The sequence below is a fragment of the Gamsiella multidivaricata genome (assembly GCF_025024155.1).
Source record: "Gamsiella multidivaricata strain RSA 2152 chromosome Unknown BC939scaffold_86, whole genome shotgun sequence".
In the NCBI taxonomy this organism is placed as follows: Eukaryota; Fungi; Mortierellomycota; class Mortierellomycetes; order Mortierellales; family Mortierellaceae; genus Gamsiella; species Gamsiella multidivaricata.
In genome coordinates, this window is record NW_026251794.1 from 17453 (window position 1) to 41998 (window position 24546).

The window sequence follows — 24546 nt, forward strand, 5'->3', positions numbered from 1 at the left end:
GTGCCGGTCGGAGAGAATTGAACTTTACAGAAACACCACTAAATCATAATTGTCGATAAATCATCTGTAGAGAGAGAAATTGCAGAGACTAAGGAGCGCATCAAACAACGGAGGCAACTACAATCGATCAAAAAGATTCACCACCAACAGAGCGAGCATAGCATTCACGTTCTTCAAGAATATCAGGGACGCTTCCAGCAGCTGTCTCATGTAACGGCGGGAAGTCGGCCATTTTCACACAAGGAGGATGATACGAAGCACTATATGCTAAAGGTATGTTACTTCATTTTTTGAAAAGCAGTATTTAATGACTAACTAATACATGAGCACTTTAGCTGATCCAGCTATGTATTTCTGCAACCCAGACTACTCTAGAAAAGGCCATCGGGGAGGTTTTAAGGATCATAAAGATGGTCGCTATTGAGTATGGAGGCAAACCAGCGAATATTCAAACGATGGAACAGATCATCTCTGAAGGCAACACTCTAACGAATCTCGGGATTTACTCACGTGTGTGTAATGTATTAGCGGCACGACATTGAGTCCAGGCCAAGTAGCAGGGAGTGCAAGGGTCCAGGATTTTTATAATATTCTTCAGAAAACGAACGACGGCGCGAAGTACTTTCTGGGGATCATGAACGACCTGAAGCAGAACAGCCTGCTACTGCTCCAATCCGCACGACAAGAACAGTCCGGACAAGCTCAACAGCGAGAAATGACTTCTGAGTCTGCAGATTTGCTGCAGGTAAGACCAACAATCCGTCAACATTTCCACAACCCCTTCGCCAACCACCAAAAAGCCAACGAAACTAAACCTGTATTTACTTTGGCTTTTCGATTCTCTAAATATGTAGCTGTTCCGCAACCACCACACCGAAAGAATTGTCGAGATAGAATCCGTGCTCAACACAATTGCCGACTATGAACAGGAACGTGGGGAGCTCTACTCGAGGATGCGGTTTCAGGCCCAGAGATGGGAGCAAGAAAAACGACAGGCACCATTCCTGCAGGAGCTCGAGGAGAGCAAGGCCCAACTTCGAGGACTGGGAACCGCGCTCGAGTTCATTCAGGCGGAACAGGAAAATCTGGTCGAGCGTGTCATTTCTGTGGACGAGCAGCATTCAGTTCTGGAAGGCATGACCAAGGCAGCCAGAGCTGCGGACCAAAAGATGGTAATATGGGAGATGCAGAGCAGGGCTATGAAGGACGAATATATATTTATATATATATTATTAGGCCTACTTCCTAACCCATGTATCTTTTCGGTCTTTAAACAGATACATACCCAGCGCCTTGTACAAAAACTTATTGAAATGGTGAAGATCAACCAGAGAAACGTCCCTCAGACGGCCCATGATATTGCCGGCGAGATCTTTCGACCCATCCATCATGGACTGGAGCAGCTTGCCAGCTTTGCAGAGGATCAGACCTGTACCATGGAGAATGATGCCAAAATCTTTCATGATCTGACTGCACAAAGCCAACAAACCTATGCGGAGACTCATACTCGCGTTTTGCAGGCCCCATCAACAACCTTATTCAATTGGCAGCAGGAGCTGGGGACTAGCAAGCAGAGGCAAGGCGTTGGATCCGAGGTCTGGCGCGAGATCACTGCAGCGAGCGCGTTATCAGCAGATCAGTATATACTACAGCTCATAGGAGTGCAGCGACAAGCGGCAGTTCAGCACCTGTCGATCGCTAAGGCCAAAGAGGTGAACGATCGCTTGGAGCAGACTAAGAGCGATACCATATGTACTATGAAGGCCTTTGTGAAAACCCTCCCGGAAGAAAGCCAGGTCTATGAAGAGGATAAGGACGTGGGCGTGGAGGCCCTGTCGTCCAAGTTTGAGTGCGATGCCAGGGCTATTGCTCGGTCGGTCGTGAACTTTGAAAAAAGTCATCATTCTGCATTCCAGAGCGATCTCAACGACATTACTGCAGGTGCAGAGGCTGGTGAAGTCGTCATACAAAGAGTCCTCAGTTTGAAAGAGGACCACAGCAGAATCAGGGAGCGTCTGACAATCACGAAAAAGGCCTCAATACTACCACTCAGCAAGAGGATGCGATATGTGCAATAAAATGAGCATAGATCTCCTATGGTTTTTTTTTTCGCGCAATGACATTTTTTTTATTCATTGGCAATAACCATATCGAGTCGTTCAAGAATCGGCTCCAGATAATACCGCCGCGAGAGGAGCGAACTCTTTGACTTGCTATTGACAAATGGAAAAAAATATATAGCCGTATATTAGATGGCTACAATGTCAATGCCACAAACACAGAAATAAACGCCAAAATGCCATGAATTGACGTACCAATGTCTCAGCACCTGGCGTAGTTTCTTGACAAGCGGGACAGCTCTGGCGTGCAGAGAATCATCTTCCATGAGCCAGTATGATAGACTCTTTAGACATGCGAGGTACTCCATGTGATTGCACAGTATTTCCGGCGTGCCCTTCTTGCTCGTCTATTTCGTCGCATGCGCATGTAATAAACGTAAGGTTGCATTAATTCACACGATCTTGAAGTCCGAATGCGACATGACAGAGGAGGGGAAGAAGGGGCTCCAATGGGCGCAGCAAGTACCTGCAGGTCAAGTACATAATCCAAAATGGCTGTGAACGTTGGCTGGAGCATTTCCTGAACCTTCAGCACCCCAGACGCGTCGAATACTCCTTTGTCCACCTCCTCAAAGTCTTCAGAAATGCTGACCAGATATGAGACCGTCTGCTCCAACACTTCCAAAGCCAACGGAAATAAAAATTCCATCCGTATGTTGCGCTCCTTCTTCTCCTTCGGGTTGGTTGTCTTAGGTTTTGGCGGCGGCGGTGGAGCTGTAATCTGGTTTCCGAGCTCATCCATCAACATGCGCAGCTCCACGCAAGTCAGTTGCAGCACCAGAGCTGTGTACTTCTTGTCCATCTCCTTATCCGACAGTCCAAGCATCTCCATAGAAGACACCAGTGAGGCGGGTGTCGTCCTCTTCTTGGGAAAGACCTTGGTAACAGGCCAACTACTACGGAACATCCAGGTCATCCCCATTCTCTGCGCAAGAAGCCCATTCGCTATCAGAGCTTCGTCCCGCGTTTCTTGTTCTACAATATTGCAAAAAAAAAAAAAAAAAAAAAAAAAAAACTCGGTCAGTTCAAAAGCATTCTCTCAAAAGCATACCGCTCGTACGAGAAACATGCTATGTGAATCCAGTCACCTTGCTTTGTGCTGGTGCTCAAGATCTGAAGAAGTCCTGACTTCAAGGCCCTAGACCAGTGATATGTCTCATTGGGGCAGTCGCGAGCATTCTGTATCATGTACTCCTCTGGCAGGCAATGCATAGTGTTATTGATCATCTTCAGCAACTCTGGTTTGTGCTTTTCATTCACATTGCTGAACGGCTCCGCCATCTTGCCCATGATCTTTGGTACCCAATCCTTGGTGAATTTCTGTACGCTGAAGGGGTCTTGCTCATAGCCATCGTAAATGGAGATAGGTGCCACGCGGAAGATGTGCTCGGCATATTCATGCGCCTTATCCGTATCTAAATTGAATATGAGAAACAAAAACAAAAACAATGCGCAAGACTATCAGTCCTTTGCCCCTACGGCGGGACAAGAGTAGCAAAGACTATGTAATCTTCTTACTCTTCCGATCAAATCCAGCATATATGTAGTCGAACATAGCCATCACCAGGTCGACGTTGGTCACAGCCCACCTTGTTTCAGGATAAACTGCCATCTTGGCCATGATCTCAATAATTTTCTTGGTATTTTCGGTCTCGTCACTAGTTCAGGTTCCATATGGCAATTGTTCGTTAGCATCCAATCGCACAAGCCTGATAATCTCGGTCGTTACAGCTGGGGATCACATACCGCCACTTACGTTGGCGAAACAACCTTTATCATTGCTGGAAGTCGGTCCACGAGCTCTTTTCTGATAATCAGATCTCTGTGTCTCGAAAGGTAGTACAGGATGTCGCAAGCGATTCCCCTGATCCCTTCTGGTCCCACCTCTGTGTCTGGATGCACAACGTCCTCCTCTATAAACTCATAAAGAAACAAAAGAAACACAGCGTCGTCAGATCCTGATGCTGGATATGCTCGATTGTCGCAAGACATAATTCTTCGTCTCTGAGTATTCCTTTACTTGCTGTCAGCATCTTGTCCAAAAACTTGAAGTCCATCCTATCGCAGAACCTTTTTAAAGTGGGAAGGTCGTCCTCAGAGTTCTTCAACCGTAGCCCAATCATCATGAGACCGATCAGCTTCTGTTCATTCGAGTTGCCTGGTTCGAGTAGCTTTAGGTTGGACTCCAGATCTGACACGCCCATCATAGGCATGCCCGTATTCGCCGACGTGGACATTCTACTTGTTGCGATCAGTTACGAGGTTGGAGTTGAGACTTGCTTGGTTTGGTGGCAAATGAACACAGAAATAAAATGTGACTTTCAAAAGTCGTTCTTTCATTCCTAAGTTGGGTTTACACAAGCTATGATACATACAAGTTGAAGAAATATGTGGGTACGCTGCCGCTACTATCTAGGCATCAGAGTTTTGAATCCAGCCGGCTTCCACGAAAAAATCGTAGATCTTTCCCGTCTTGTTCACATCGATCTTAATCAGCTCGCGCGCCTGTCGTCGCTTCAATCCACCGAGCCGTGTGTGCTCCTTCAGAAGCTGCTCCTTGATGATCATATACGACTTGGGGAAGATTCGCAAGGTCGAGCACAGCGCTTGCTCGGGCACAGTCAACAAATGGATGCCCTCTGCGTTCTGGATGTTCAATGGGTTGGCAGGCTTGCGAACCACAGGTGCCGTCTTGGTTGCTGCAGTAGATCCACGTGGTGAGGAAGTCTTGAGAACAGTAGAAAATAGTCCATGATTAACTAAATGAAATAGTAACCGTGAAGGAATTGACAGAAAAAAAGTAACACAAGAACATTTAAGTACTTACATCTTCGATATTGCCTCGTGAAGGGGGTGGACGTGCTCTTCGGTCGTTGAGGGTTGAGCCGGACATGAGGTGGCGGAGACTTGACTATAAGGACCAAGAGCAATAAGAGGTAATTCTTTAGCAATATGTACCCTTTTAATTTCTCGCAAAAGTGCTTTCCAAACGCAATGCCCCTTACCCTATTCGCCTTCTCTCTGATGTACTCCTGTCCGGCAGCAGGTGTTGTCAGTCCATTGGCCCTGAACTCCTGCAGCTCTGCGATACGTTCTCGTAGATGCATTTCCTTCAAGAGACCGTCCACAAGCTTGTCATAATCCTCCGGTGTCTGAAGCTGTGCAAACACTCGTACACTATTAAGCAGTTCCCGTTCCTTCGGTGTTCGTTTTTTCTCTGCGGCTTGATTCTATTGCAACAAAAGAAAAGGATGCATAAGAAGAGTATTCACTGGAGAGATATCGCCTAGACAATATCAACAAGCTGCGTGCCAAATCACTACCTTTTTATATTCCAGGAAGCCTCTCTCAAACACAAATTTCCTTCGCTCCAGTCTTTTGTTAAGCTTGGCATTGTAGATTTCGAGCACCATCAGCTTCAAGTCTATGCAAGCGGAGAAGAAATATACGCGGCTGTTAAAAATCGATAAACTTTCCTGTCAGCCATACCACTGTGATGAGGGGCGCCATAAAGGACATACCGACTTCTTCGGGCGTGTCTTCTTCACTAAAGATCATATCCTTGACCGTCTGCTCTGCCTCGTTCTCGTATTCAGTTTCAAATTCGAGGCGTCCTGGCATATATCCTGCAATCTCATGATTCGCCGGTTGACTCGTCATCGGTTTCTGTGCCTTGACAGGTGCTATAAATTAAACATAGTAATATTAATGACACTTGACTTGGCATTATTAATATGCTCCCAGGAATAATAAAGATGTTGCACGAACCTGGTATCCTGTTCACTCTCATTGCCAAACGCTGCCTCTTTCGAGCCGCCACTGCTTCAGGATCCATGTCGAATTTTTTATGCATGTCCTACATTTTCGTGAAAAATCAAAGCGCGTGAGGTCAACAGGGATGAGAGTAAAAGCAATAAACGCACGCAAAGGCCGCGACATTGAACTCACTGGTAAGGGCCAGGTTTCACTGCTGACGTATACTTGAAGATAATGGGCCTCGCATTCGTCCCTAGTTTTTGATCCGACATGGTCTGCGATGTCCTGCCAGTTTCCGATACCGAAGGTTTCTGCTCCCTCAATCAACAGCAATTCCTCGTCTGCACCCCAATCCACGTCAAATATAGGGAAAGAGTGTTGTTCCTATAGAATGAAGAAACCATAAAAAGGGTTAGTACGGATACTTTGCGATGCATAGTAACCAAGGTATATAATGAGAAATTTAGAGCAAATATACAACGAGTTCAGACGTACCATCACCCGGTAATCATGCCAGTTCTTATGCTTGCCCAGCTCGGCGCCATTGCAAAAGCACCTGACGCAGAGGTCAAAGTCACTGCAGACCGCACATCGTATCCGTACCGTGTCCGTGATGTTCTGGCTGCATGGATCGCAATGATATTTAACACCCGCCTCGGCTATATCATAGAAAAACCGCAGGTAGCCAATGAATCACATGTTAGCATAATGTTCGCAACACGCTCCTGCCATAGTTGTATCCTCTGAGGGCAAGGTGTCTTGGACAAATATGGGGTCAGGGATGTGTGATGGGATGCTAGGTGAATCCATCGGATGATACATCTCGATGAGACGCATCTACTCATGCCATTACATCAGCCAAGTTTCCTGGCATCACCCTCTTACCTATATCCTTTTCGGCATCGTTGGCTGTACGTTTGCGATGAGTGACGGTCATAGCGGCAGAAATATACGATGGAGCCGCAAGCCTAACGCGTCTCTCTCCTGTTATGGCAATAGACGTAGGATTTAGTCGAAGGATGTGATGAGGTCCGAGAGGGAGCGAATGGAACGTTAATTGTCGTGATTGTCTGATGCCGGCCTGGCTGCCCTTGTAGAGTCGTTCTTTTCCACTTGGGTCGATTTCAGTTGCTGCTTCCTGCAATGCTGGGTAGGCATGTCCAAATTTGGATGATTATACTACCATACGATTTTCTGTTGTTCTATACGTCATCGTAGTCCGTTGCGCGGATGTCTACCGTTAAAAGAATGAGCCAAATACAAAGCACTCCCGTTCCTTCAACCCTCAACCCAACCATCATCCACCATCACCTGAATTACCATGGGAGCTGAATACATCATCTTTGGTCGCGCCATCCCTACATACCAGGTACATCCCGACTTTGCCTTTCCCTCTTGCTGCTCCTCTTCACCCTCTTTATATCTTTCTTTGCGAATCTCGATCATCGGAAAACAACGATCTATGGCGGACAAACACGGATCGTCCTACACTGCTCGAATATACCCATGATCGCGCAGGACCGTAATCTTACTATGCCTGGAATCGCCCAACCGCTCTCGACTTATCTATGTCTCAGCAAAGAATGACTTTCTTAAGCTGGATCTGAACTACAAACCAAGCCAGCTCCACCTTCACTCATTCCTTTAGTAGCCTTATATCTTAAGGACAGAGCTCACTTGGCACACCTGGATCTGTAGGATGAATGCTCTTGGGAATTAGTACAAACAGTTGAAGCACAATAATCAGTGTCATCTCGCTACATCAGTAGCACAATGAGTTTACAGATATCCAATGCTGCGATGGATCATTCTCTCCCCCCTCAGTCATGGTCCCAGCCCACTTTCAGAAACGTACCTTGTCGGTTCATATTCATGAAACTAACGTTCCTCGGCCTTTTTTTTTTTTTTATGGTGCATCGGTTAGTTGGCCATAGCCACCTACGCCCTTGTCGGTGTCCCACTCGCCGCCAAGAAGCTGACCGCTAAGAAGGAGGTCCCCACCAATGTCATCCCCGCCTCTTCCCAGGACGAGGAGGCTTTCATCCGCGAGTTCATCAAGGCCGCTGAGGAGGACCAGCCCAAGAACGTGTAAACGCAGATCAGAGCATTAATCTCTTGCACAATCTTCCTGTACCTTTCTCTTTGCCTCTTAACCCACCTCCCCTCCACTCCATACACTTTCCTTGCCATGCAAATAAAAAAGCAGCTGCGATGCAGTTTTCTGAATATCAATGCCGCCAATTTAAAAAAATTCAATATGCATTGTATTGTTCGCTTCATAATATCTCTATAGCTCCTTCCGAAAAAAAGTGACTTCTTTGTCTCTATACTTGCTCCGAAAGTGAGGATGCTGCCTTTGATAACTCAGATTCAGGGATCTTTCGTGAGTTCTTGTTCTTTCTTCTCTTCTTCGACAATGGCGCATCAGGATCCCCGGCCAAGCGAGCCGCCTCCTTTTCCTCACGCGCCTTCTTCAATTCGCGCCAATCCGTCGTGTGCTTCCTCAACTCCTCAGTGTTGAAAAGATCGGGGATGGCCTCAACAGTCTTTGATCCGAGCGTGTTAACATACTTTGCGAGATCCTCCTGCACCAGGTATTCGTTATCGTACACATAGACAAGGTTCGTCTTGCCTTCTTCAGGCATAATCGATGTCCACAAGTTTCCTGACCGATCGTATTCTGCAGCCAAGGGCTTTCCTTCAAGCTCGATAATCTTGAATAGTTCAACCTTCGCGGCATCCTCGTTCCACTGAAGAATCAATACCCTCGACTCTCTATATATGAATTAAGAGATCACAAAGTTAATGTCAAAATAAATATCAACGCAAGCTAGAACCCTACGACTGGATAAATTACTTACTTCTCAATAACAGCGGCAATGTGATTCTTGTTCTCGCTGATTGCGAAAGAAAAAACGGCCAGATCCTCCTCAGCGTCCACTTCTGCTGGCGGCATACCGAGAGCATCACGGATGTTGAACGTCTGGACCTCTGTGCCCTTTAAGAACTCCCACACACGGATCGTAGCATCACCGGCTCCAGAAAGAAGATACTTTTGGGATGCTCCAGGTAGCACTTTGACGTTAGTCACAAAGCTAAAAAAAAAAAAAAAAAAAAAAAGTGGGAATCGTAAAGATGGTACAGTCCAAAGTTAACCCCATGATACTGCGCCTATGTAACAAGGCCTCCAACATCCATTGATGCGCTTGCTTCTGCGCCTCACCTGGTATGTCCTAAGCAGTAGGTCTCGATGTTGTGACCCTTAGGGTATTGACTGACGCGAATGTGCTCATCGCGATCTGAGGTAATAATGTATTTGTTGTCTTTTGTCAATGCCTATGTTGCAAAAGTGCGATGTTAAGAAACGACGATAGACCGAAAAAGACACATTACAATCACCAGCAGAAAACATGATCCTTACAAGATCGGTGGCCATAGATACGTGTCCAAGGATGGGCTGCTCGCCCTCATCTTCGTCGTCTTCGACATCCTCTGTGTCTTCTGCCGTAGGCTTAACAGGTGCAACAACGTCGGGGATATCGCGGATCATGCTGTCAGGGATTATAAAGGTTGGGGTACAAATCAATTCTGTTAGTATTCCGGCTCAACCACTGTTCGCGCGACAGCTTTCCGGACCTAATTGCGCCTCCTTACTTGTAAACATCTCCAAACTTGTCTGCAGTAATAACATGCGATCCATCCTTGCTGAACTCAAGAGCGTTGGAGCGACGAATGAGAGCCCTATTGCCAGTAAAGCACAGATGTATAAACGTACGGACCTGTAACCATTGCAACATCATTCTCCACGCAAAAATAAAGGCGGAATCCGACTCTTGCATCGATTGCATACCTGGTTCCGAGACACTTCCATGACTCTGTATCCCATATCTTCATAACTTTGTCATCAGCTGCAGTGGCTAAGAAAGCGCCGTCAGGGCTGAAGGCAAGAACCTGTACTCGAGCCTTGTTTTCTTGAGCTGAATCCGGTGTGTTAGTGAGTGGCTGAACCTGCAGGCCATTCGACTCGCGCTCTTCCAGTTCAATTGTGCTAGCTAAAATGACGCCATTCCTACATAGAAATAAAAGATCATGTTGTTAGCAAGATAAGAAGATCCCGAGAGAGTTTGTCGCCTTCGCGCGTCATTGCCACTGTAAAAGTTGAAAGAAAAGAGATAGTTAACAAGTCATGGACTAAATAACGCACAACATACTTAGTGTCAACAACCTGAAGGTGCTCGCCAAAGGACAAGACAATAATGTCCTTGGTGGGGTGGTGAATAATATGGCTGAAGGGCAGCAACGGCATGGTGGAAGTGGGTTGATGTCTTGAAAGCAGCGATGCTTCATTTTCTTTTTTTCAGCTGTAAACAATTTTTAGAACTCATAGCAGTCACCGGACGTACTGATCTAGCTACAGTCGTCGAAGGCGAACGTCAGGCGAGCCATGCCTTCAGGTCCATTCGTAGCCATGGGATCATTGCCTCATGGTTAAGACATGTATGAGAACGGTAATTCATAATCCGCTTTCTTAATTCATAATGTTGTTGTCTTTTTTTTTTTTTTTTTTTTTTTTTTTTTTTGATAACTAGCGTGGTACTATCCTCTAGGGACCCCTACTGCTAGAGTCGTAAAGAAAAGTGGCATCTAATAAACAACTTTTGCTGCCAGGTCCCTTTCACAATTCTCGTCAGCATGAGTGGTGACTCGAAGAGCCCTGCCCCCTACTTGGCCTGCTGTGCACGAAGGTCATCCTCTAGCCAGTATTCACTGTCATCAAAAACTTGCATCCGCCTAGTCGCTCCATCAGAGTCAGCTCCAGCTGCTGGCAAAAGCCCTGTATTAGGCGTTTGTCCGCCTCTGCCCTGATCGCTTCCACGTCTGTTGCGGGTCGTTGTCTATGGGTTGATCCCATGAAATCACTTCTGCTACTGTTGTGCCCTCCAGCACAAGTGCGTCCTCTGGTGCTTTTGCTCACAGAAGTGATTCCACGCTCTCGCTCCCAGTCCACGGTGACTTTGCAACGTCTGTTCCCGATCTCAGTTCTTCCTAGCCGGGCCCTTTTTTTTGTCGTTTTTTTTTTTTTTTTTTTTTTTTTCCAATGGACAATCTTTGCCAGGGTTTATTGGTTATTTTATGGGGGTTACTATTTCTCGCTGGTCAGGATGTTCCTGTTTGTCCCGAACAATGGTAGGAGGCGCCATATAAATCCCGCGTATTTTCCCGCAAGCCTGCCTCGGTCGTCCTGTTCCTGCTAACTTGATATCTTGATCCTTTGGACTGGCTCTCTCCTGTGTGACTTGATTCGGCAAATATTCAACTTATGTTTCGATCCGGCATATATGTACGGCTTCCTTACGATGTTACTGCGGCCCTCGAGTGATTTCTGAAGTAAATTATTTAGTCTCCTCTCTCAATAGTCCCCCCCGTAACCTTAGTGCTGGAGAACGGCTCTGGCAAATCCGAGTGACAGTTCTGAAAAATCTCCTCGTAGCCCACGGTGGCGTGCGAACCTGAGCAGAATAGAACTGTTATGTTTTGGGCTCACAAGATATAATTGGGACAAAGAGAGGGATCAGAACCGGCCCCGTCCAGCTCAGTCTTTTAAGGCTGAGCTGAAGTGACTCGGTATTGCTCTGGTCTACTTGTTTTATTAAGAAGTGTCGTTCTAGCGGACTGACGACCCAAATATACGACAAGAACATTCTCTCAGGAGGGAGCCAATCCCCTGCTGCCAGCAATCCGAAAGGTAATTTATACACGGCCCCCCGTGCCGAAAAACAACCGCACCAAGCTGGATCCGAAACTAGGATCCACAGCACTGTTCTCTGGAAGCTTCGCGTGATACTATTTTTTTTTGTCGTTTTTTTTATAACATTTTTTGTCAACTTTTTTTGGTGGCAAATCACGTGATGTGTTAAAGCTGCCATGCTGCTATTTTATAGGAATATAGATGATATTAGTAAAGCAGGTCTTCGACTAAAAATGGTCTATTGGCCCAATGGAAAGGCGTCTGACTACGAATCAGGAGATTGCAGGTTCGACCCCTGCATAGATCAGCTTTTGCTTTCATAAATATTTTTCGTATCAAGAAGAAGGAGGGCATATCAGTGATAAGATGTCGGTGTAGGATAAGGTTGCCACTAGAAATGCGCTTATTTTTATTTCAATCGAATCGTAATCAGCGTTGAAGCTGGGCAAGTGCCCCAATGTACGTCTTCTTCGAATTGGGCGTTACGATTGACTATATCGCTATATCGTATCGTTCAAACATGAACCGTTTGACGGCGTTTGCTTCCTCGACATCCTACATTGCATCTACTATGGGCTATACACCACCTGCAGCATCTTCCTCTATATGAGACTATGAAGGGCCGTCATATTCTCATAGTTGTTGCTGTCTTTGTCAGAGATACCTTCCGCCATGGTACTGTAAAGTTGATCCAAAAAGGGTGGCCATTATATACGTATTGTACAACAGTGTACGTGTTTGCACATCACGCCTAAACATATTTTCACACAAAGATGAGAATTCGAAAGCGAAGTTGGAGATGGATCCTCAACTACAGCCCGTGAAGATGAGGATCCATCTCCAACGTCAAAACTGTCAATAAAGCCCTCTCACTCACTCGCAACCCATCAACCCCTCTCTACCCATCGTTCCCCCACCATGAGCTTCACACAGGCTTCCTTCTCCTCTTCGACCATGCACCAACATCAGCAAGTGCTCCCCCTTCAACATCCGTTGCTGTCGTTGCTCATGTTGTTGTCGCAGGTGCTCTTGATGGGTTTGGACAAGTGGATGGTGTCAAACAGTAGTCCATGTGTACATCTGAAATTTGCTTCGTACGCACTAACGCTATCGAAGTCGGCTGTACGTATTGTAGCTGGAGAATTGGTTTCGCAAAGGCCTTCCTCACTACGATTAAAGTTGGCTACTTCAAGAACTATGGTTTCGCAAACTGTCTAACATCGTGAACTCACGTTCCCCCACTCCCAAGCATAATTCTTTTGGGGCGTCGTTTTTTCCTTTATTTGGACCCAGGGCTAGCTGACTGGCTGGTCTATGCACCCACTCAAGGTTTCACACAGAGACAAGCGACGTGGATGTTCTATAGCGCTGTGATGGATATTCCAGTGCCCCAGTATCAGGCGCCAGCGTCATACCTGGCCATAGAAACAAACGGACGCCCGGATAAACGCGCCTCGGAATTTCCGGGGCGAAAGCATTGGCCGATGGGCTTGTTGTCTTGGAAACTTGTCCATCTTTCCCCTTGTTTTCTTTTGCCGTTTATGTTTGTAGTTCAGTTCTCCCGTTCAGGTCTTCTTGCCATCTGAATATGTCCTTTTCTTTCCGTGTGTCGTCTGCGTTGCTCTAATTAGCATTTCGGGGGAGGCGAGGAAGGCATCGGGCAGCGAGATGCACGGTGACATGCAGGCAGTGTAGTGTACATAGTGCGTCAAAGGAGGGGAGGAGGAATGGCTACCAATGATGTCATTAGAAAAATGTAGAAATGTGAAATTGTACATGTGGATGGACGTCAACTTTGGAAGGGCGTCTGCCGTTTTGTCACATACTGACTTAGCCCGGCCGTAGGCACAAACGCTTAATTTGTAGAAAGCATGCGGCGACAAATTATATAGTTATATGGTGGAATTGTCTACCTCGGATGGGCAACTTTTCGCCTAGCGACAAATAGAAATAAAAAAAACCCCTCAGCCTCAAAGAGGAAGATCGATGATTACCCGTCCGCGTCATATCTCCTCCCGTTGGTCTGTGTGGAACAAGCAAGCAAACAGCGAGGGCATCCACCCAGAAATCCCCCTCTCGTTAGTCCAAAGACGCTTAGGAAATCATAAGCAAGCACAGGTTAGCCAACATGGCTGCGCGGCCTCAATACCTTCGTTTCATTTCTCACTCGTTTTCTAAGAACGAAGGGAAAACAGATGGGAGCAAACAAAGCAGATGCACGCGTTCTTTTTTTCATTTACGGAGCCAATCTCGAGGCCGATTTCCATTCGCGCCCTCGATTCTCTAGTCTCCTTGATAATCATTTTGGAGCCACGTTTTCAAGCAGTGTTAGGGTAGAATGGATTTCTTTCGCCGTTTTTATTTATATTTTGACTACGGGAATGTCCACGTTTTATAAAAATAAACAACGTCATACAAGGAGATCATAAAATGGCAGGCTAACTTCCTAGGGACATCCCGAAGAAAGGGCGACGAAGGGCTCATAGACAAGACGACTTGGTAAAAGACGTTGAACTCGGTCCCTTGGAAACTGAATCTTCTGAATCTTAAAGTAGCAGGCTAGTAGCGGGACCTTGAAAGATAACGTCGCCAGTGGAACAAATGCAAAGAGCATCCCGTTCGCCCAGGATAGAGGAAAAGCCTGTGAGTAGATGTGGAGCAGGACAAAAAGACGGAAGGATGGGTGCAGACGTGATGAGAGAGGGAGAACAAATCAAGGGGCCGCTGGTTCGTGAGCAAGCATCGACATGCAGATCGCAGTCGTTGCAAACGGGTTTTATTTGCAGATGAGAGCCGTGATGGAAGCGAGAGTAGAGCTTGTGAATGACCGTGGACCAGTGCGAGCGAGATCCGATGAACTGGCCCCCCCTATGTGCTTTCATCTCCACTCATCCAAGGTCGCTGGTCGGTCAGTCGGTCAGTCGGGCAGTCGCGTCGTTTATTTTGCTCTGCATGTACGGAGTAAATGTGCATGAGCTCTGGTGTACAATGGACTCAGTCGTCCATGCTGTCCACCTGAGGTTTAGTCTCTCAAAGCACCATCGCTACATATTGTCAGATTGTCGGTTGCAGCAAAAGAGAGATACTTTGGGGCAGTGTGCCCCCATGTTGAGGAATGAAAAAAAAAAAAAAAAAAAAAAAAAAAAGTTGGCTAGGTACCGAGAGCGAAGTATGTGTGAATAGGAACAGGTTTTGCGAGGTGCGACGTTTCTTTTCATTTTGTCCATCTTGTTAGGTACTGTAGACCGTCTTTGTTGGTGACATGGGATGACAAGGAGGACCTTTCGGTCTCTTGGCTGAATCCCCAAGAAATTGCCAAAAAGATATGACTGGGTGAGTAGCGAGGCCATGTAGGGGATTTCGGATAGTTCTACATCGATTGCTGACTGTTGCTTTGCTTAGATACAAGGGTGGGCAAAGAGAACATGTCCATGCAATTTACAGGTGCAGGTGCAGGCGCAGGTGCAGATGCAGTGCAGCATGCCGCGCAACTTTGTTCTTTTATTTCTTATCCATCCAGGCCTGACAAATGCTTCGAGGCACGGAAGACAGGACAATGGCATTGCGAGGAAAGTGCGATGCGAGGATGCATGCAAGCAATTTTTTCTTTCGAGGATGATGGCCAAACACTAAACAGACAATAGACTGGCCTCGTAAACAGAATGGTGGCCCAAGGGAGCAGGGTGGAGAAAAATAATGAAAATGAGGAGATGAGGATTGCGGGTGTGGGGGACACTCGAATCGTACAAACAAACAAAAAAGGACCTGCTCTGCCAGTGCGCGCATATACACAGGGCTGCAATTAAAGAGAAGAGGGAGTGAATTGAATCGCCGGCCTATTCATTCTGGTATTGAGTACATCGAGTGAATACCCAGACTCAATCGGACTCTCTGCTGCCCTCCCCCCACCCTTTCGTCCTCGCTTATAAAAAGGGAGGGGTGCTGCTCCGGCTGCCGAACACGTATCCGATCAAACATCCGCCGGCCGTATCTCTTCTCTCTTCTCTTCGTTCTTCTCTTCGCTCTTCTTTTCGCTGTGGCCATTGCGCTCCCCTCCCTCACACGTCCTCGGCCCCCTCTTCCCGCAAGGCAGCCCTCCACATTCCGCATTCTTCGCACTCTCCATTCCTCACACCTCTATTCGAAACATAGCCCCACGCACGTCCACCCAGCACCGCTCTCTCTCTCTCCCCCTCCCTCCGCCGATACCCTCTTCATAGAACCATGGGCAACTCAGTATCGACGCTCTCGAGCAGGAAGTCGAGCTCCACCTACGATCTCTCTTCCCCCTCAAAACCCTCGCTCTTCCAGCGATCGAAATCCTCCCTCCAGTTCCGCAAGCGCTCAAAATCTTCTCTCTCCTTCTCCGACACCTCCAACAACAGCAGCCCCCCCAACAGCGTCCAGAACCAACCCTCCGATCACTATCAGCATCATCTTCAGCTCCAGGTCGTCCCCGACCGAAAAGGCTCCATCGATTCCTCCGATGGACATTCAGATTATTCCCTCCAGTCCGGTGCTTCAGACGGCACCAACTTTTTAGCTTCGGCGCCCAAACACAAGAACTCGCCTCTGAATCACCAAAAAGATAGTTCGACCGTCAGCTCCAGCACCTCCTCCGTCCCAAATTCGACCCTACCCGAATGGGCCTACCACAGCCGTCGATGCGATGATGGCCGGACCCGACACGCGGTCGAGAATGTACCCTACATGCTCCCGAATGACCTCACAGAATCCGACCGTCTCGACGCTCAGCACTATATTGTTCGGTTCATCTTCAAGGGCAACTACAATGTCGAGCTCGACCGCGAGAAGAACATCAAGATTCTGGATGTGGCCACGGGCACGGGGGTGTGGGCCTTGGAAATGGCACATGAATTCCCAAATGCGGACGTGTACGGAGTCGATATCTCGGCCATCTTCCCCACAGAGATCAAGCCGAAGAACTGCCACTTCCAGCTGTGTAATATTCTCGAGGGGTTGCCGTTTCCGGATAACCACTTTGACTTCATTTACCAGCGCCTGCTCGTCTACGCATTGTCGCCTGCCCAGCGTAAGCAGGTTAATGCCGAGGTAAGAAGAGTCAATATATGTGTTTATTTGTATGACAGGGAAATTATATATGTCTGCATCATTTGTGCGATGTTGCACACTGAGGGGGAAAAAAAATAAAAAAAATAAAAATGTGTGAGGCAGAGACGACACGGACGAACGATATGGGCGCAGAGTATCTTCATATGCTTTGCACGCATGTTTACGACAGAAAAAAAAACAACAACAATTTTGTGCAACAACAACTTGCTTACACACCCATGGTTACAACAAACAACACCAACATACACCTTTACACATACAGATAAAACGCGTTGTTTGTTATTTCCAACACATCCTAACGAATCCACTTATTGTTCATTTATAGCTCCTGCGAGTCCTGAAACCAGAGGGGTACCTCCAACTGGTGGAATCCGATGGTATTGTCTACAACCCTGGCCCAGAGACAGAGAAGATCAATCAGCTCTCTCTCGAGACCTCGCTCCGCCATGGAGTCGACCCACGCGAGGTCCAGCATATGAAATCCGGGCTCAAGCAAGCCGGCTACACTTCAGTGAACTCCTTCAATATTGCCCTGCCCGTCGGAAACTGGGGCGGTAAGGCCGGTGAACTCAGTCAGCAGAACATGCACGGTCTGGCAACGATTTGGTTGAAGGGCGAGATCGGAAAAATGGACCAGGAGAGCTGCGACCGGGTGTTGAAGCTTGCGGACGAGGAGATTGAGAAGATGCAGTCGTATTATAAGGTCTGGTTGGTCGTTGGACAGAAACCAACTGCTGCAGCAACGCAGCTGAAGGAGGCTAAGAAAGCTATGCAGGCAGTTGCAGCGGCTGCAGCTGCGAATAGTGGATTTACGTCCACGCCATCCTCTCTGGGTTCGCCGTCTGCAGAGACTCCGCTCCCACTACCACGACCATCGATGACAGCCTAAAAACCATCATTCCTTGTATCTTCTTTTTTTGCCCATGATACCATATTAGTAGAATAATCCTTTGGCCCTCGCCTTTTTGTATTTGTAGCCATGTAGTCATCCATTTTTTTCTTTTTGTCCGACTGTACATCTCCATGTATTTTCTCCGCCCATGGCTCTCTTGTCATTGTCAATAGTGTTATCGATAGACTACATAACTGGAGCGTCAAAAAAAAAAACCAACCAAAAAACCAAAAAAACTCTCCTTTTACAATGAACAATTTGGTTCCGGGAATGAGTGTTATGATTGCCTTTGAGTGTCCGCTCCTCAGGGATGAACGCGTCCTTCCCTGAGCCCCAACTTTTTGTAAGTAAACCTGTTCCATTTTTGAAAGAACAAAAAAAGTTCCCACCGGTCGCCTTCGTCGTTATCAAACGCAACTTTTCTGGCACCAGGATCTAGTAGACTCTCTTTTGTACAGAAACAATGGACGTGCATATTCTGTCTTTTTTTTTTTTTTTTTTTTTTTTGAACTCCCGCTCATTTTTACCTGTCTGTTCTTTTTATATTTGTCGCAATTGAGCCTCATATAAATAAAAAGCGCGACGACGACCAGGTCGGACCTTCTGATTTACTTCCTTATCTCGCGCTAAGGTAAAGTTGCAGCCTACAAACACTTATCTACTGCAAGGTCCCTAGGTACCCAGGTACGGGTACAGTTGACGTGCGTATCTTATTAAATGTTAATGCAATTTGTTCCGCAGAGAGCAATTCGAGCCAGGAACCAGGCAGGTCGTTATTCTCGTTGGCTGGAGAGAATGAGAGAGATGGGGCGTGGGTAATTTCCTATAACGAAGTCGACCGAAGGAGAAGTAGCTCTCTGTTAGAGATACCTACTTAGCCTAGACTACCAACAAGCTGAAAACTAAATGGGTTCAGTTTTGACTCCCCTCCCTGCCCTCAGGTCCATACTCCGGTCTTTGTCGGCTGTAGTTGAAAATTGCAGATCCAAGTCTCCTGTAGGCACAAACCTGTAGCTTAGGCCTGGACTCGCTCCTCCTTACGAAATGTAGATTAGGCAGTATTCGTTACTGTAGAAATCGGCAGTGGGCAAGATTCCATCTCTTCTTCGTTTTCTGCCTTTCTAATCGAGTCTTTACAACAACCAAAACAAATATTCATGACCTCGTCCCCACTGTACCTTCAAACCTCAAACCACGAAGGAAGGTGAGAGAACCTTGGGCCCGAAATAGTTCCATGGTCGCATGAGAGTAAAGTGGCCTGTGAGGAAGCATCAGAAAGGAGCAAATGGGAGGGAAGGAAATAAACGAGATTGACCCACTACTTTCCACAAAACCATAGTCAACCATAGACCTCATCCACTCATACCTCTCGTTCCATTCTTCTGTTCTATCGGCAGGTTAGGTAAAGTGGTGCGCCACGCCTTTTTTCCAGACAATACAAATACCATGCTGTCCAACCCTGACCTGACCCGACCTGACCTGACCTGACCCGACCTGACCTGACCTGACCCGACCTGACCCTTGCATGTGTGCTTCATCTATCCATCTTCCCCTTCTTCCTCTTCCACAAACACCTCGCCCACAAACAAAAATAATAAACAAATCTGCAGTTGCCGTAAGACATGTTTTTTTTCACAACAGTACCGCACAAACGGTATCCTTTCTCTCTCTTTATTTACTTGTAGCCCGGGGTGCGCCAACAAGGAGAGTTTTTTTTTATTTTCGCCAGAGCACAAGGGTCCAAGCTGTTAGACTAAAGCATGTAGTAAAGTCCACTTGTGGGTGTGTGTAGACTGTGTGCAGTAGGGTGTAAACATAGCAAAAATAAAATAAAATAAAATAAAATAACATAAAGAGCCTCGCCTCCATCTCGGCCTGTGCCTGGATTCGCCAGGTCATCTTTGCCAAGGAGGAGCGCAGGGTTTCCAGTTTTTCAATTTTCATTTTTTCATTTCCAGAACCTTGATTCTATTGTTCTCGTTAATACCATGGCGCTGTTGCTTAATGCAGCCTGCCGTAGGCTTCAGCGGATACAACCAACCAAGAAGAAGAAGACAGCCTTCGCCTGCATGAGCACACCAACCACCATCGACATATCGACCGATTTATTTTTTTTCTTTTCTTTTCTTTTCTTCTGTTCGGCTCTCCTGGATGTCGCATGGTAGACTCTACCTGTTGTTGGCATCTCATGTATCTGAAGAATTGCGCATGAACTCTCTTGCATCTGGAAAGATGTATGAACTCTGGTGTATGTTTACAGAACTGCGTGGCAAATAGATAAACAAACAAGCATGCAAGCAAAAAAACAAAACAAAACAAAAAAAACTCCAACGCCATAGACCCAAGGACATGAGCAATGCAAAAAAGTATTTAATTCAGAAATATGAAAAATATGTAACACAAAACAATCAGCTGTGCAGCACATTCGGCGTACCACCACCGATCGTGCGGCGCCATCCGCAAACCCTCCCAGAGACAACGGTTTCCATGCTTACTTGGCATCCTCCTCCCGCAAGGCCTGGAGCACACTCTCGGCCGACAATCCGTTCAGCGCATCCGATGATCCACTGTTCGTTCCAGTCGGCGACAATGCACTCACGCGGTTCTTGCGCCGCCTTTCTAGCTTGCGTCCAGATGCCTCGAATTCAGTTCCAGACACCGCCTTCCAATCTCCCTGATTCTCCTCCTCAGGCGTCGTGGCTGAAGCACCCGCTTCATCGCTTGCCAATGCCGTTGCCGGTGATGTTGTGGTCTCCTCATCCTTGATGGGCTCCAGTTCAACATGGGTATTCTGCTGTGTCTCGTCCACAGCCGCGCTGTCCTCCTTGTCCTTCTTTTCTTCCGTCCCCACATCCTCTACAGTGTCATCCGCATGTGATATACTCATCCTCAACGGCGACCGACTGCTTTTCTCTCCTCCTGCCGCATGTGTCAACCCCGTCGTATTCAACAGCCCCGGCGTCTGGGTCTGGGTCTCACCATCCTGTCCCTCCGCACCATCCGCAGCCTCCGCTCCATTCGCCACAGCCTTCTTCTTCGACACCACCCCAACAAACATCTCCGGGGCACTTACACCCCTTGCCAAAGAAAATTTCCCTCCACCCAATCGTCTCTGCAAATGAGCACCTGCCTTTAGTCCAGAAGCTCCAGCAGTTCCAGCAGCCTTCGGTCCAGACCCAACACCAACGCCCGATTCAGCATCCTGTTCCTTCAAGGGTTCACCACCGACCGCAATCAAAGGCACTCCAGCCGTAGCTGCTGCCAAATCCACGTGTCCATTTCCGTTTGAAAGTAGCGAGGCTCCCTTCAGATCACGACTCACTCGGTTTAAGGGTCCACCGCGACGACGGCCCAACGCCGAAGCCGGCGCGCGCGTTGTGACCGATCGCGAGAGGTTGCCCTCCTCGCGACTCATCCGGATCGGCTCAAAGATCTGGTGCGTCATCTTCAACATATCACGCATCATCCGTTGAGGGTGTTTATCGTGCAGTGTTACCGCCGTCTCCTCCAGTGGGCGCAAAAAGACGGGTCCCCAGCGGTGGGCAATAAACGTCGCAAATGTGTCGTCCGCAGATGTTTCCTTGATCAGGCTACAAATGAAAGGTTCAACAATTCACACGGTTAGTTCTGATCCTCAAAGGCTGGGAGAAGGAAGGTCGTTAAACAAGGAGGAAAAAAAAAAAAAAAAAAGCAGAGTGAGGATAAAACATACTTGCTGATAGATCTAACAACTTCATAGAGGGTATAGAATCGAGCCGACGAGAGCAGTGCAAGCAAGTTACGGATCGACGAAATCCGTGCATCGTTCCTGCCGTCATTCACATCATCCGAAACTATAGGCACCATAACACAAATGAAAGAGGGAACAATGTTACAATCAAGGACACCGGTTTACAGCGCAACAAGATGATGACACGGATCGTCCATAAATCGGTAGTCGCTATTCCCAATTCCGAGGAAATCCTGTTTCGGCGTGGCTTTAGGTTGTCGGTTTTTAATCCACCGGCAAAGAAAAAGATGATTCCTACCCTTACCACTGGAATAAATGATCTTCACAGTCTCGTAATCCTCGCCGTTCATCAATGACCCAGGGAGCTCCAAGAAGTACAGGCGCAACACGCCCACGACCGTTGCCACATCAAACAGTCGCAACAGCTTCTGTGTAATCTTGCCACCTATATAAAGCATATGAACAGTCGATGATTTCGTTAGCTTCGATCCTCCAAGGAGACCCCAGAGATACAAGATGAAGGACATGAAGAAAATGAAGAAAACTTACCATGGTTGATTTTGTTGCGAAGGATATGGATATCTGCCAGAGGCACTTCTGCTGTCCAGCAAGCCAATTTCTCTAAAGGAATAAGCAGTAACAGAGAAAAAAAAAAGTTAGCATACGAGCCCAGAGCACAACAAACAAAAGCACCATTCGAAACACCTTCAATCCTCGTCAACATACGTTCATCCGTAAGAGCAGCAGAGCTTTTCTTGATCCTGGTCAGACACTTCATCACTATCTGTGGAACCTTCTTGCGCGTGAAATTGCAATGCTTGTCAATGTTGACTCCAAAGATCTGGTCCAATCCTGTTCCGTGGTAAAAGTTATTGTAAAGCGTCGGCATTGGCACGAAAGCTCCTGTGCGGTACTGCTCAATCACATATTGGACGTCATTGGTTGGTCGAAGGGCCTCCTGGAAGATCAACAAGTGGTCGGCCACAGACTGCGTGATACTGATGATGTTCGAGAAGATTGCCGCAAAGTTCAGGAATGCTAACACGGATGAAGGGTGCAGTGTAGAGCAGATTGGGTTTTGGGGAGGGAAAGGCCATGAGTAGATGCACAGGCATTCAGATATTCAGCTACGGTCCCAAGTGTAGAGTCCAAGCTGGCGCTTACCGTTCTTGAAGGTGTTGATACGATCGTACTCGAATCGCTGTAGCAGGTCCATGTGGCCGAACTATGGGACAGGAAAAAAAAAAAAGAACAAAAGAAAGGCAGTCAGCACACCGCAATGCTCTTATCCCAAATGCAAGCTTGCCATTGCGGAACCAAAAAGAGATTGGCACTCACCAGTCCAACTTCGAGCTGGAGACGAGTGAGATCGGCTTTCTTGACTGCAGCCAAGTACGCCGCATCAGCTTTCTCGGCCTCCTGCTTCGTTTTCTTCACCAGCGACAACTCCTCCTCCTTTGGATCCTCCTCCAGCAACTCAAACATCTGATCCCGCCACTGATACCAGTTCGCCGGGCTCGCCAGGAACTTATTCCCGCGCTGTCCGATCAGCCTCAAGAACCCTTCATCCGAAAGCGACTGTCCAATATGCTCGGCCTCCTCGACCGTCCTCGCCTTCGTATTCTGTTGAATCCAATGTGCGATGGCTGAACCGGAACAACAATGGGAGTACGTTCCCATGATCGGCACCTTCACATCCTGGGATGGCACCTCGCTCCTCATCCGGTTCAGAAACTTGTTCAGTTCCACAATCGTAAACCGCTGCGATGCAAACTCATGCTGCCGATCCGCATCAGAGATTTCTCCCGAGGAATCGTTCCTGACCGCGTCCTCCTGTGCGATCTTGTTCGCCTCCATCTCGGCCTGGTCTGCAGCATTACACTTGGCGGCATAGGTCGCATGAGACCGGTCGAGTTCCAGCAGATGCTTATCAAACAGCTTCAGACGGTGCTCGATATCCTCGCGGCTCTGGTTGGTTGATTGGCGGGCATGGCTGCTGAACTTTACGAGAGGTTGGAGAACGAGTTCCCTAAGGTTGGAAGCAAGCGTCAGGTGGCCGTTACCGAGTTCGACGCTCTCAGTCTTGATCGTTTCGAAGGTCTTGCGCAGCGAAGCTCCGTCATCGCGTAAAAATCCGTCGAGCTATGTGATGGTTATCGATGGTGTGATTGTGGACATGAATAGGTCAGCATCATGTGTAGATGCGATCCGGGCGGGAACAGGCAGGTATGGGGCGCAACTGCAACAGTGTCCCTTTTTTTCTTTTCTTCTTTGCTGCGTGCTGTTCAAGACTCTTAAGTGCAGGACAAATGGACGCCTGAACAGAGTCTCTCCTTCCTTTCCCCCTCTCACCTAAACAAAAGTGAGGCGTGCCATTACTCTCCATTGCAAAAACCACAATGATGATGTCCCCATACCTTGAGTCGACGGTTCCCCATCTCGATCAGGGCATTTCCATAGCGCTGCTCGACCTCGATGCGTTCCCGGATGTAGGTCAAGATTTCCTGGTCCTCAACAGCGCCCTGGTCAATCTTTCCATGGAGCACATTCAGGCCCGTGACATAGTCGCCCCGCGAGTTCGACCAGAACGACTCTGAGAACTTTGTCTCCGAGAACCTGTTTGGCGGGAGTGATGCCATTGCTTGGTATTTTGGTGCTTGTAGTTGTTTGCTATAGTTGGTTTTCCGCCCACGATTGGATTGAACAAGAGAGAGAGTGACAGCAGCCCTGACGAAGGATGGGAGGGACAAGATGGGGACGAAAGGAAGTAAGAGGAAGGACGGATGGAGTAAAAGAAGAATGAAAGAAAAGAAAGGCGGAATGAGCGAGGGCGAAGATGAAAAGATAAAAAAAAAAAAGACTAGAAAGAGCCCGGGTCCAATGGGTATTTTTTCAGCCCTCTGTTCAGAACAAAATAGACAGACAATTGGCTTTCAAGTGGGCACCTGTCTGCGCCTTTTCAGCTCAGCAGAGAAAAGGGGCGGCAGGCACAGGGCGCACAGCAAGACAAAGGAGCGTGAGGAGATAAGGCTCTGGTTTAAGGAGGAATAAGAACGTGAGTGTGATAGAGCGGAGGAATGGAGTCTCGTTGGAGGGTAGCACTAATGCAATGATGCTCATAAAGTGGCCTCGGTGTGGCTGGCTGCCCAGGACATTGCGCCATGGATTGGGCAATGGATCTTGTGTACCATCTCTGCAAAAGAAG

At 47.6% G+C, this 24546-nt stretch overlaps 8 protein-coding genes and 1 non-coding gene across 9 annotated transcripts; 4 read left to right on the forward strand and 5 right to left on the reverse strand.

Annotated features, from left to right (window-relative positions):
* Nucleotides 1-634: 634 nt before the first annotated feature.
* Nucleotides 635-1957, forward strand: BC939DRAFT_480884 (uncharacterized protein; the record flags this gene model as incomplete). Its single annotated transcript, XM_051558978.1, has 4 exons — nt 635-745; nt 855-1172; nt 1278-1873; nt 1942-1957. The coding sequence occupies 4 exons, from the start codon at nt 635-637 to the stop codon at nt 1955-1957; spliced, it is 1041 nt and encodes a 346-aa protein (XP_051407800.1).
* Nucleotides 1958-2110: 153 nt separating this feature from the next.
* On the reverse strand, nt 2111-4449 carry BC939DRAFT_496402 (Neurochondrin-domain-containing protein). Its single transcript, XM_051559680.1, has 7 exons — nt 4141-4449; nt 3877-4033; nt 3639-3778; nt 3209-3535; nt 2587-3095; nt 2316-2467; nt 2111-2213 (listed from the first exon to the last, which is right to left on the reverse strand). Exons 1-7 carry the CDS (start codon nt 4355-4357, stop codon nt 2129-2131), a joined length of 1587 nt encoding a protein of 528 aa, XP_051407801.1. The 5' UTR covers nt 4358-4449; the 3' UTR covers nt 2111-2128.
* A 1-nt stretch (nt 4450) lies between these two features.
* On the reverse strand, nt 4451-7087 carry BC939DRAFT_464866 (uncharacterized protein). Its single transcript, XM_051557430.1, has 9 exons — nt 6762-7087; nt 6372-6535; nt 6069-6260; nt 5889-5976; nt 5642-5803; nt 5444-5544; nt 5126-5350; nt 4948-5031; nt 4451-4847 (listed from the first exon to the last, which is right to left on the reverse strand). Exons 1-9 carry the CDS (start codon nt 6811-6813, stop codon nt 4533-4535), a joined length of 1383 nt encoding a protein of 460 aa, XP_051407802.1. The 5' UTR covers nt 6814-7087; the 3' UTR covers nt 4451-4532.
* BC939DRAFT_464869 (Atp19 h) lies at nt 7067-8117 on the forward strand. The gene is made up of 2 exons (XM_051557431.1): nt 7067-7245; nt 7801-8117. The coding sequence occupies exons 1-2, from the start codon at nt 7198-7200 to the stop codon at nt 7966-7968; spliced, it is 216 nt and encodes a 71-aa protein (XP_051407803.1). The 5' UTR covers nt 7067-7197; the 3' UTR covers nt 7969-8117.
* BC939DRAFT_464871 (WD40-repeat-containing domain protein) lies at nt 8118-10287 on the reverse strand. The gene is made up of 7 exons (XM_051557432.1): nt 10088-10287; nt 9727-9945; nt 9531-9617; nt 9298-9427; nt 9100-9212; nt 8738-8971; nt 8118-8651 (listed from the first exon to the last, which is right to left on the reverse strand). The coding sequence occupies exons 1-7, from the start codon at nt 10180-10182 to the stop codon at nt 8201-8203; spliced, it is 1329 nt and encodes a 442-aa protein (XP_051407804.1). The 5' UTR covers nt 10183-10287; the 3' UTR covers nt 8118-8200.
* A 560-nt stretch (nt 10288-10847) lies between these two features.
* BC939DRAFT_464877 (uncharacterized protein) lies at nt 10848-11803 on the reverse strand (the record flags this gene model as incomplete). The annotated part of the gene is made up of 5 exons (XM_051557433.1): nt 10848-10922; nt 11021-11159; nt 11307-11348; nt 11568-11720; nt 11763-11803. 5 exons carry the CDS (start codon nt 11801-11803, stop codon nt 10848-10850), a joined length of 450 nt encoding a protein of 149 aa, XP_051407805.1.
* Nucleotides 11804-11860: 57 nt separating this feature from the next.
* BC939DRAFT_t164 lies at nt 11861-11932 on the forward strand. Its single transcript has one exon. It is a non-coding gene; the product is annotated as a tRNA-Arg (tRNA).
* Nucleotides 11933-15547: 3615 nt separating this feature from the next.
* On the forward strand, nt 15548-17833 carry BC939DRAFT_464886 (S-adenosyl-L-methionine-dependent methyltransferase). Its single transcript, XM_051557434.1, has 2 exons — nt 15548-16698; nt 17045-17833. The coding sequence occupies exons 1-2, from the start codon at nt 15850-15852 to the stop codon at nt 17606-17608; spliced, it is 1413 nt and encodes a 470-aa protein (XP_051407806.1). The 5' UTR covers nt 15548-15849; the 3' UTR covers nt 17609-17833.
* Nucleotides 17834-19912: 2079 nt separating this feature from the next.
* BC939DRAFT_464893 (uncharacterized protein) lies at nt 19913-24200 on the reverse strand. Its single transcript, XM_051557435.1, has 8 exons — nt 23759-24200; nt 22680-23483; nt 22506-22566; nt 22068-22379; nt 21891-21962; nt 21646-21786; nt 21324-21444; nt 19913-21201 (listed from the first exon to the last, which is right to left on the reverse strand). Exons 1-8 carry the CDS (start codon nt 23978-23980, stop codon nt 20103-20105), a joined length of 2832 nt encoding a protein of 943 aa, XP_051407807.1. The 5' UTR covers nt 23981-24200; the 3' UTR covers nt 19913-20102.
* Nucleotides 24201-24546: the final 346 nt, after the last annotated feature.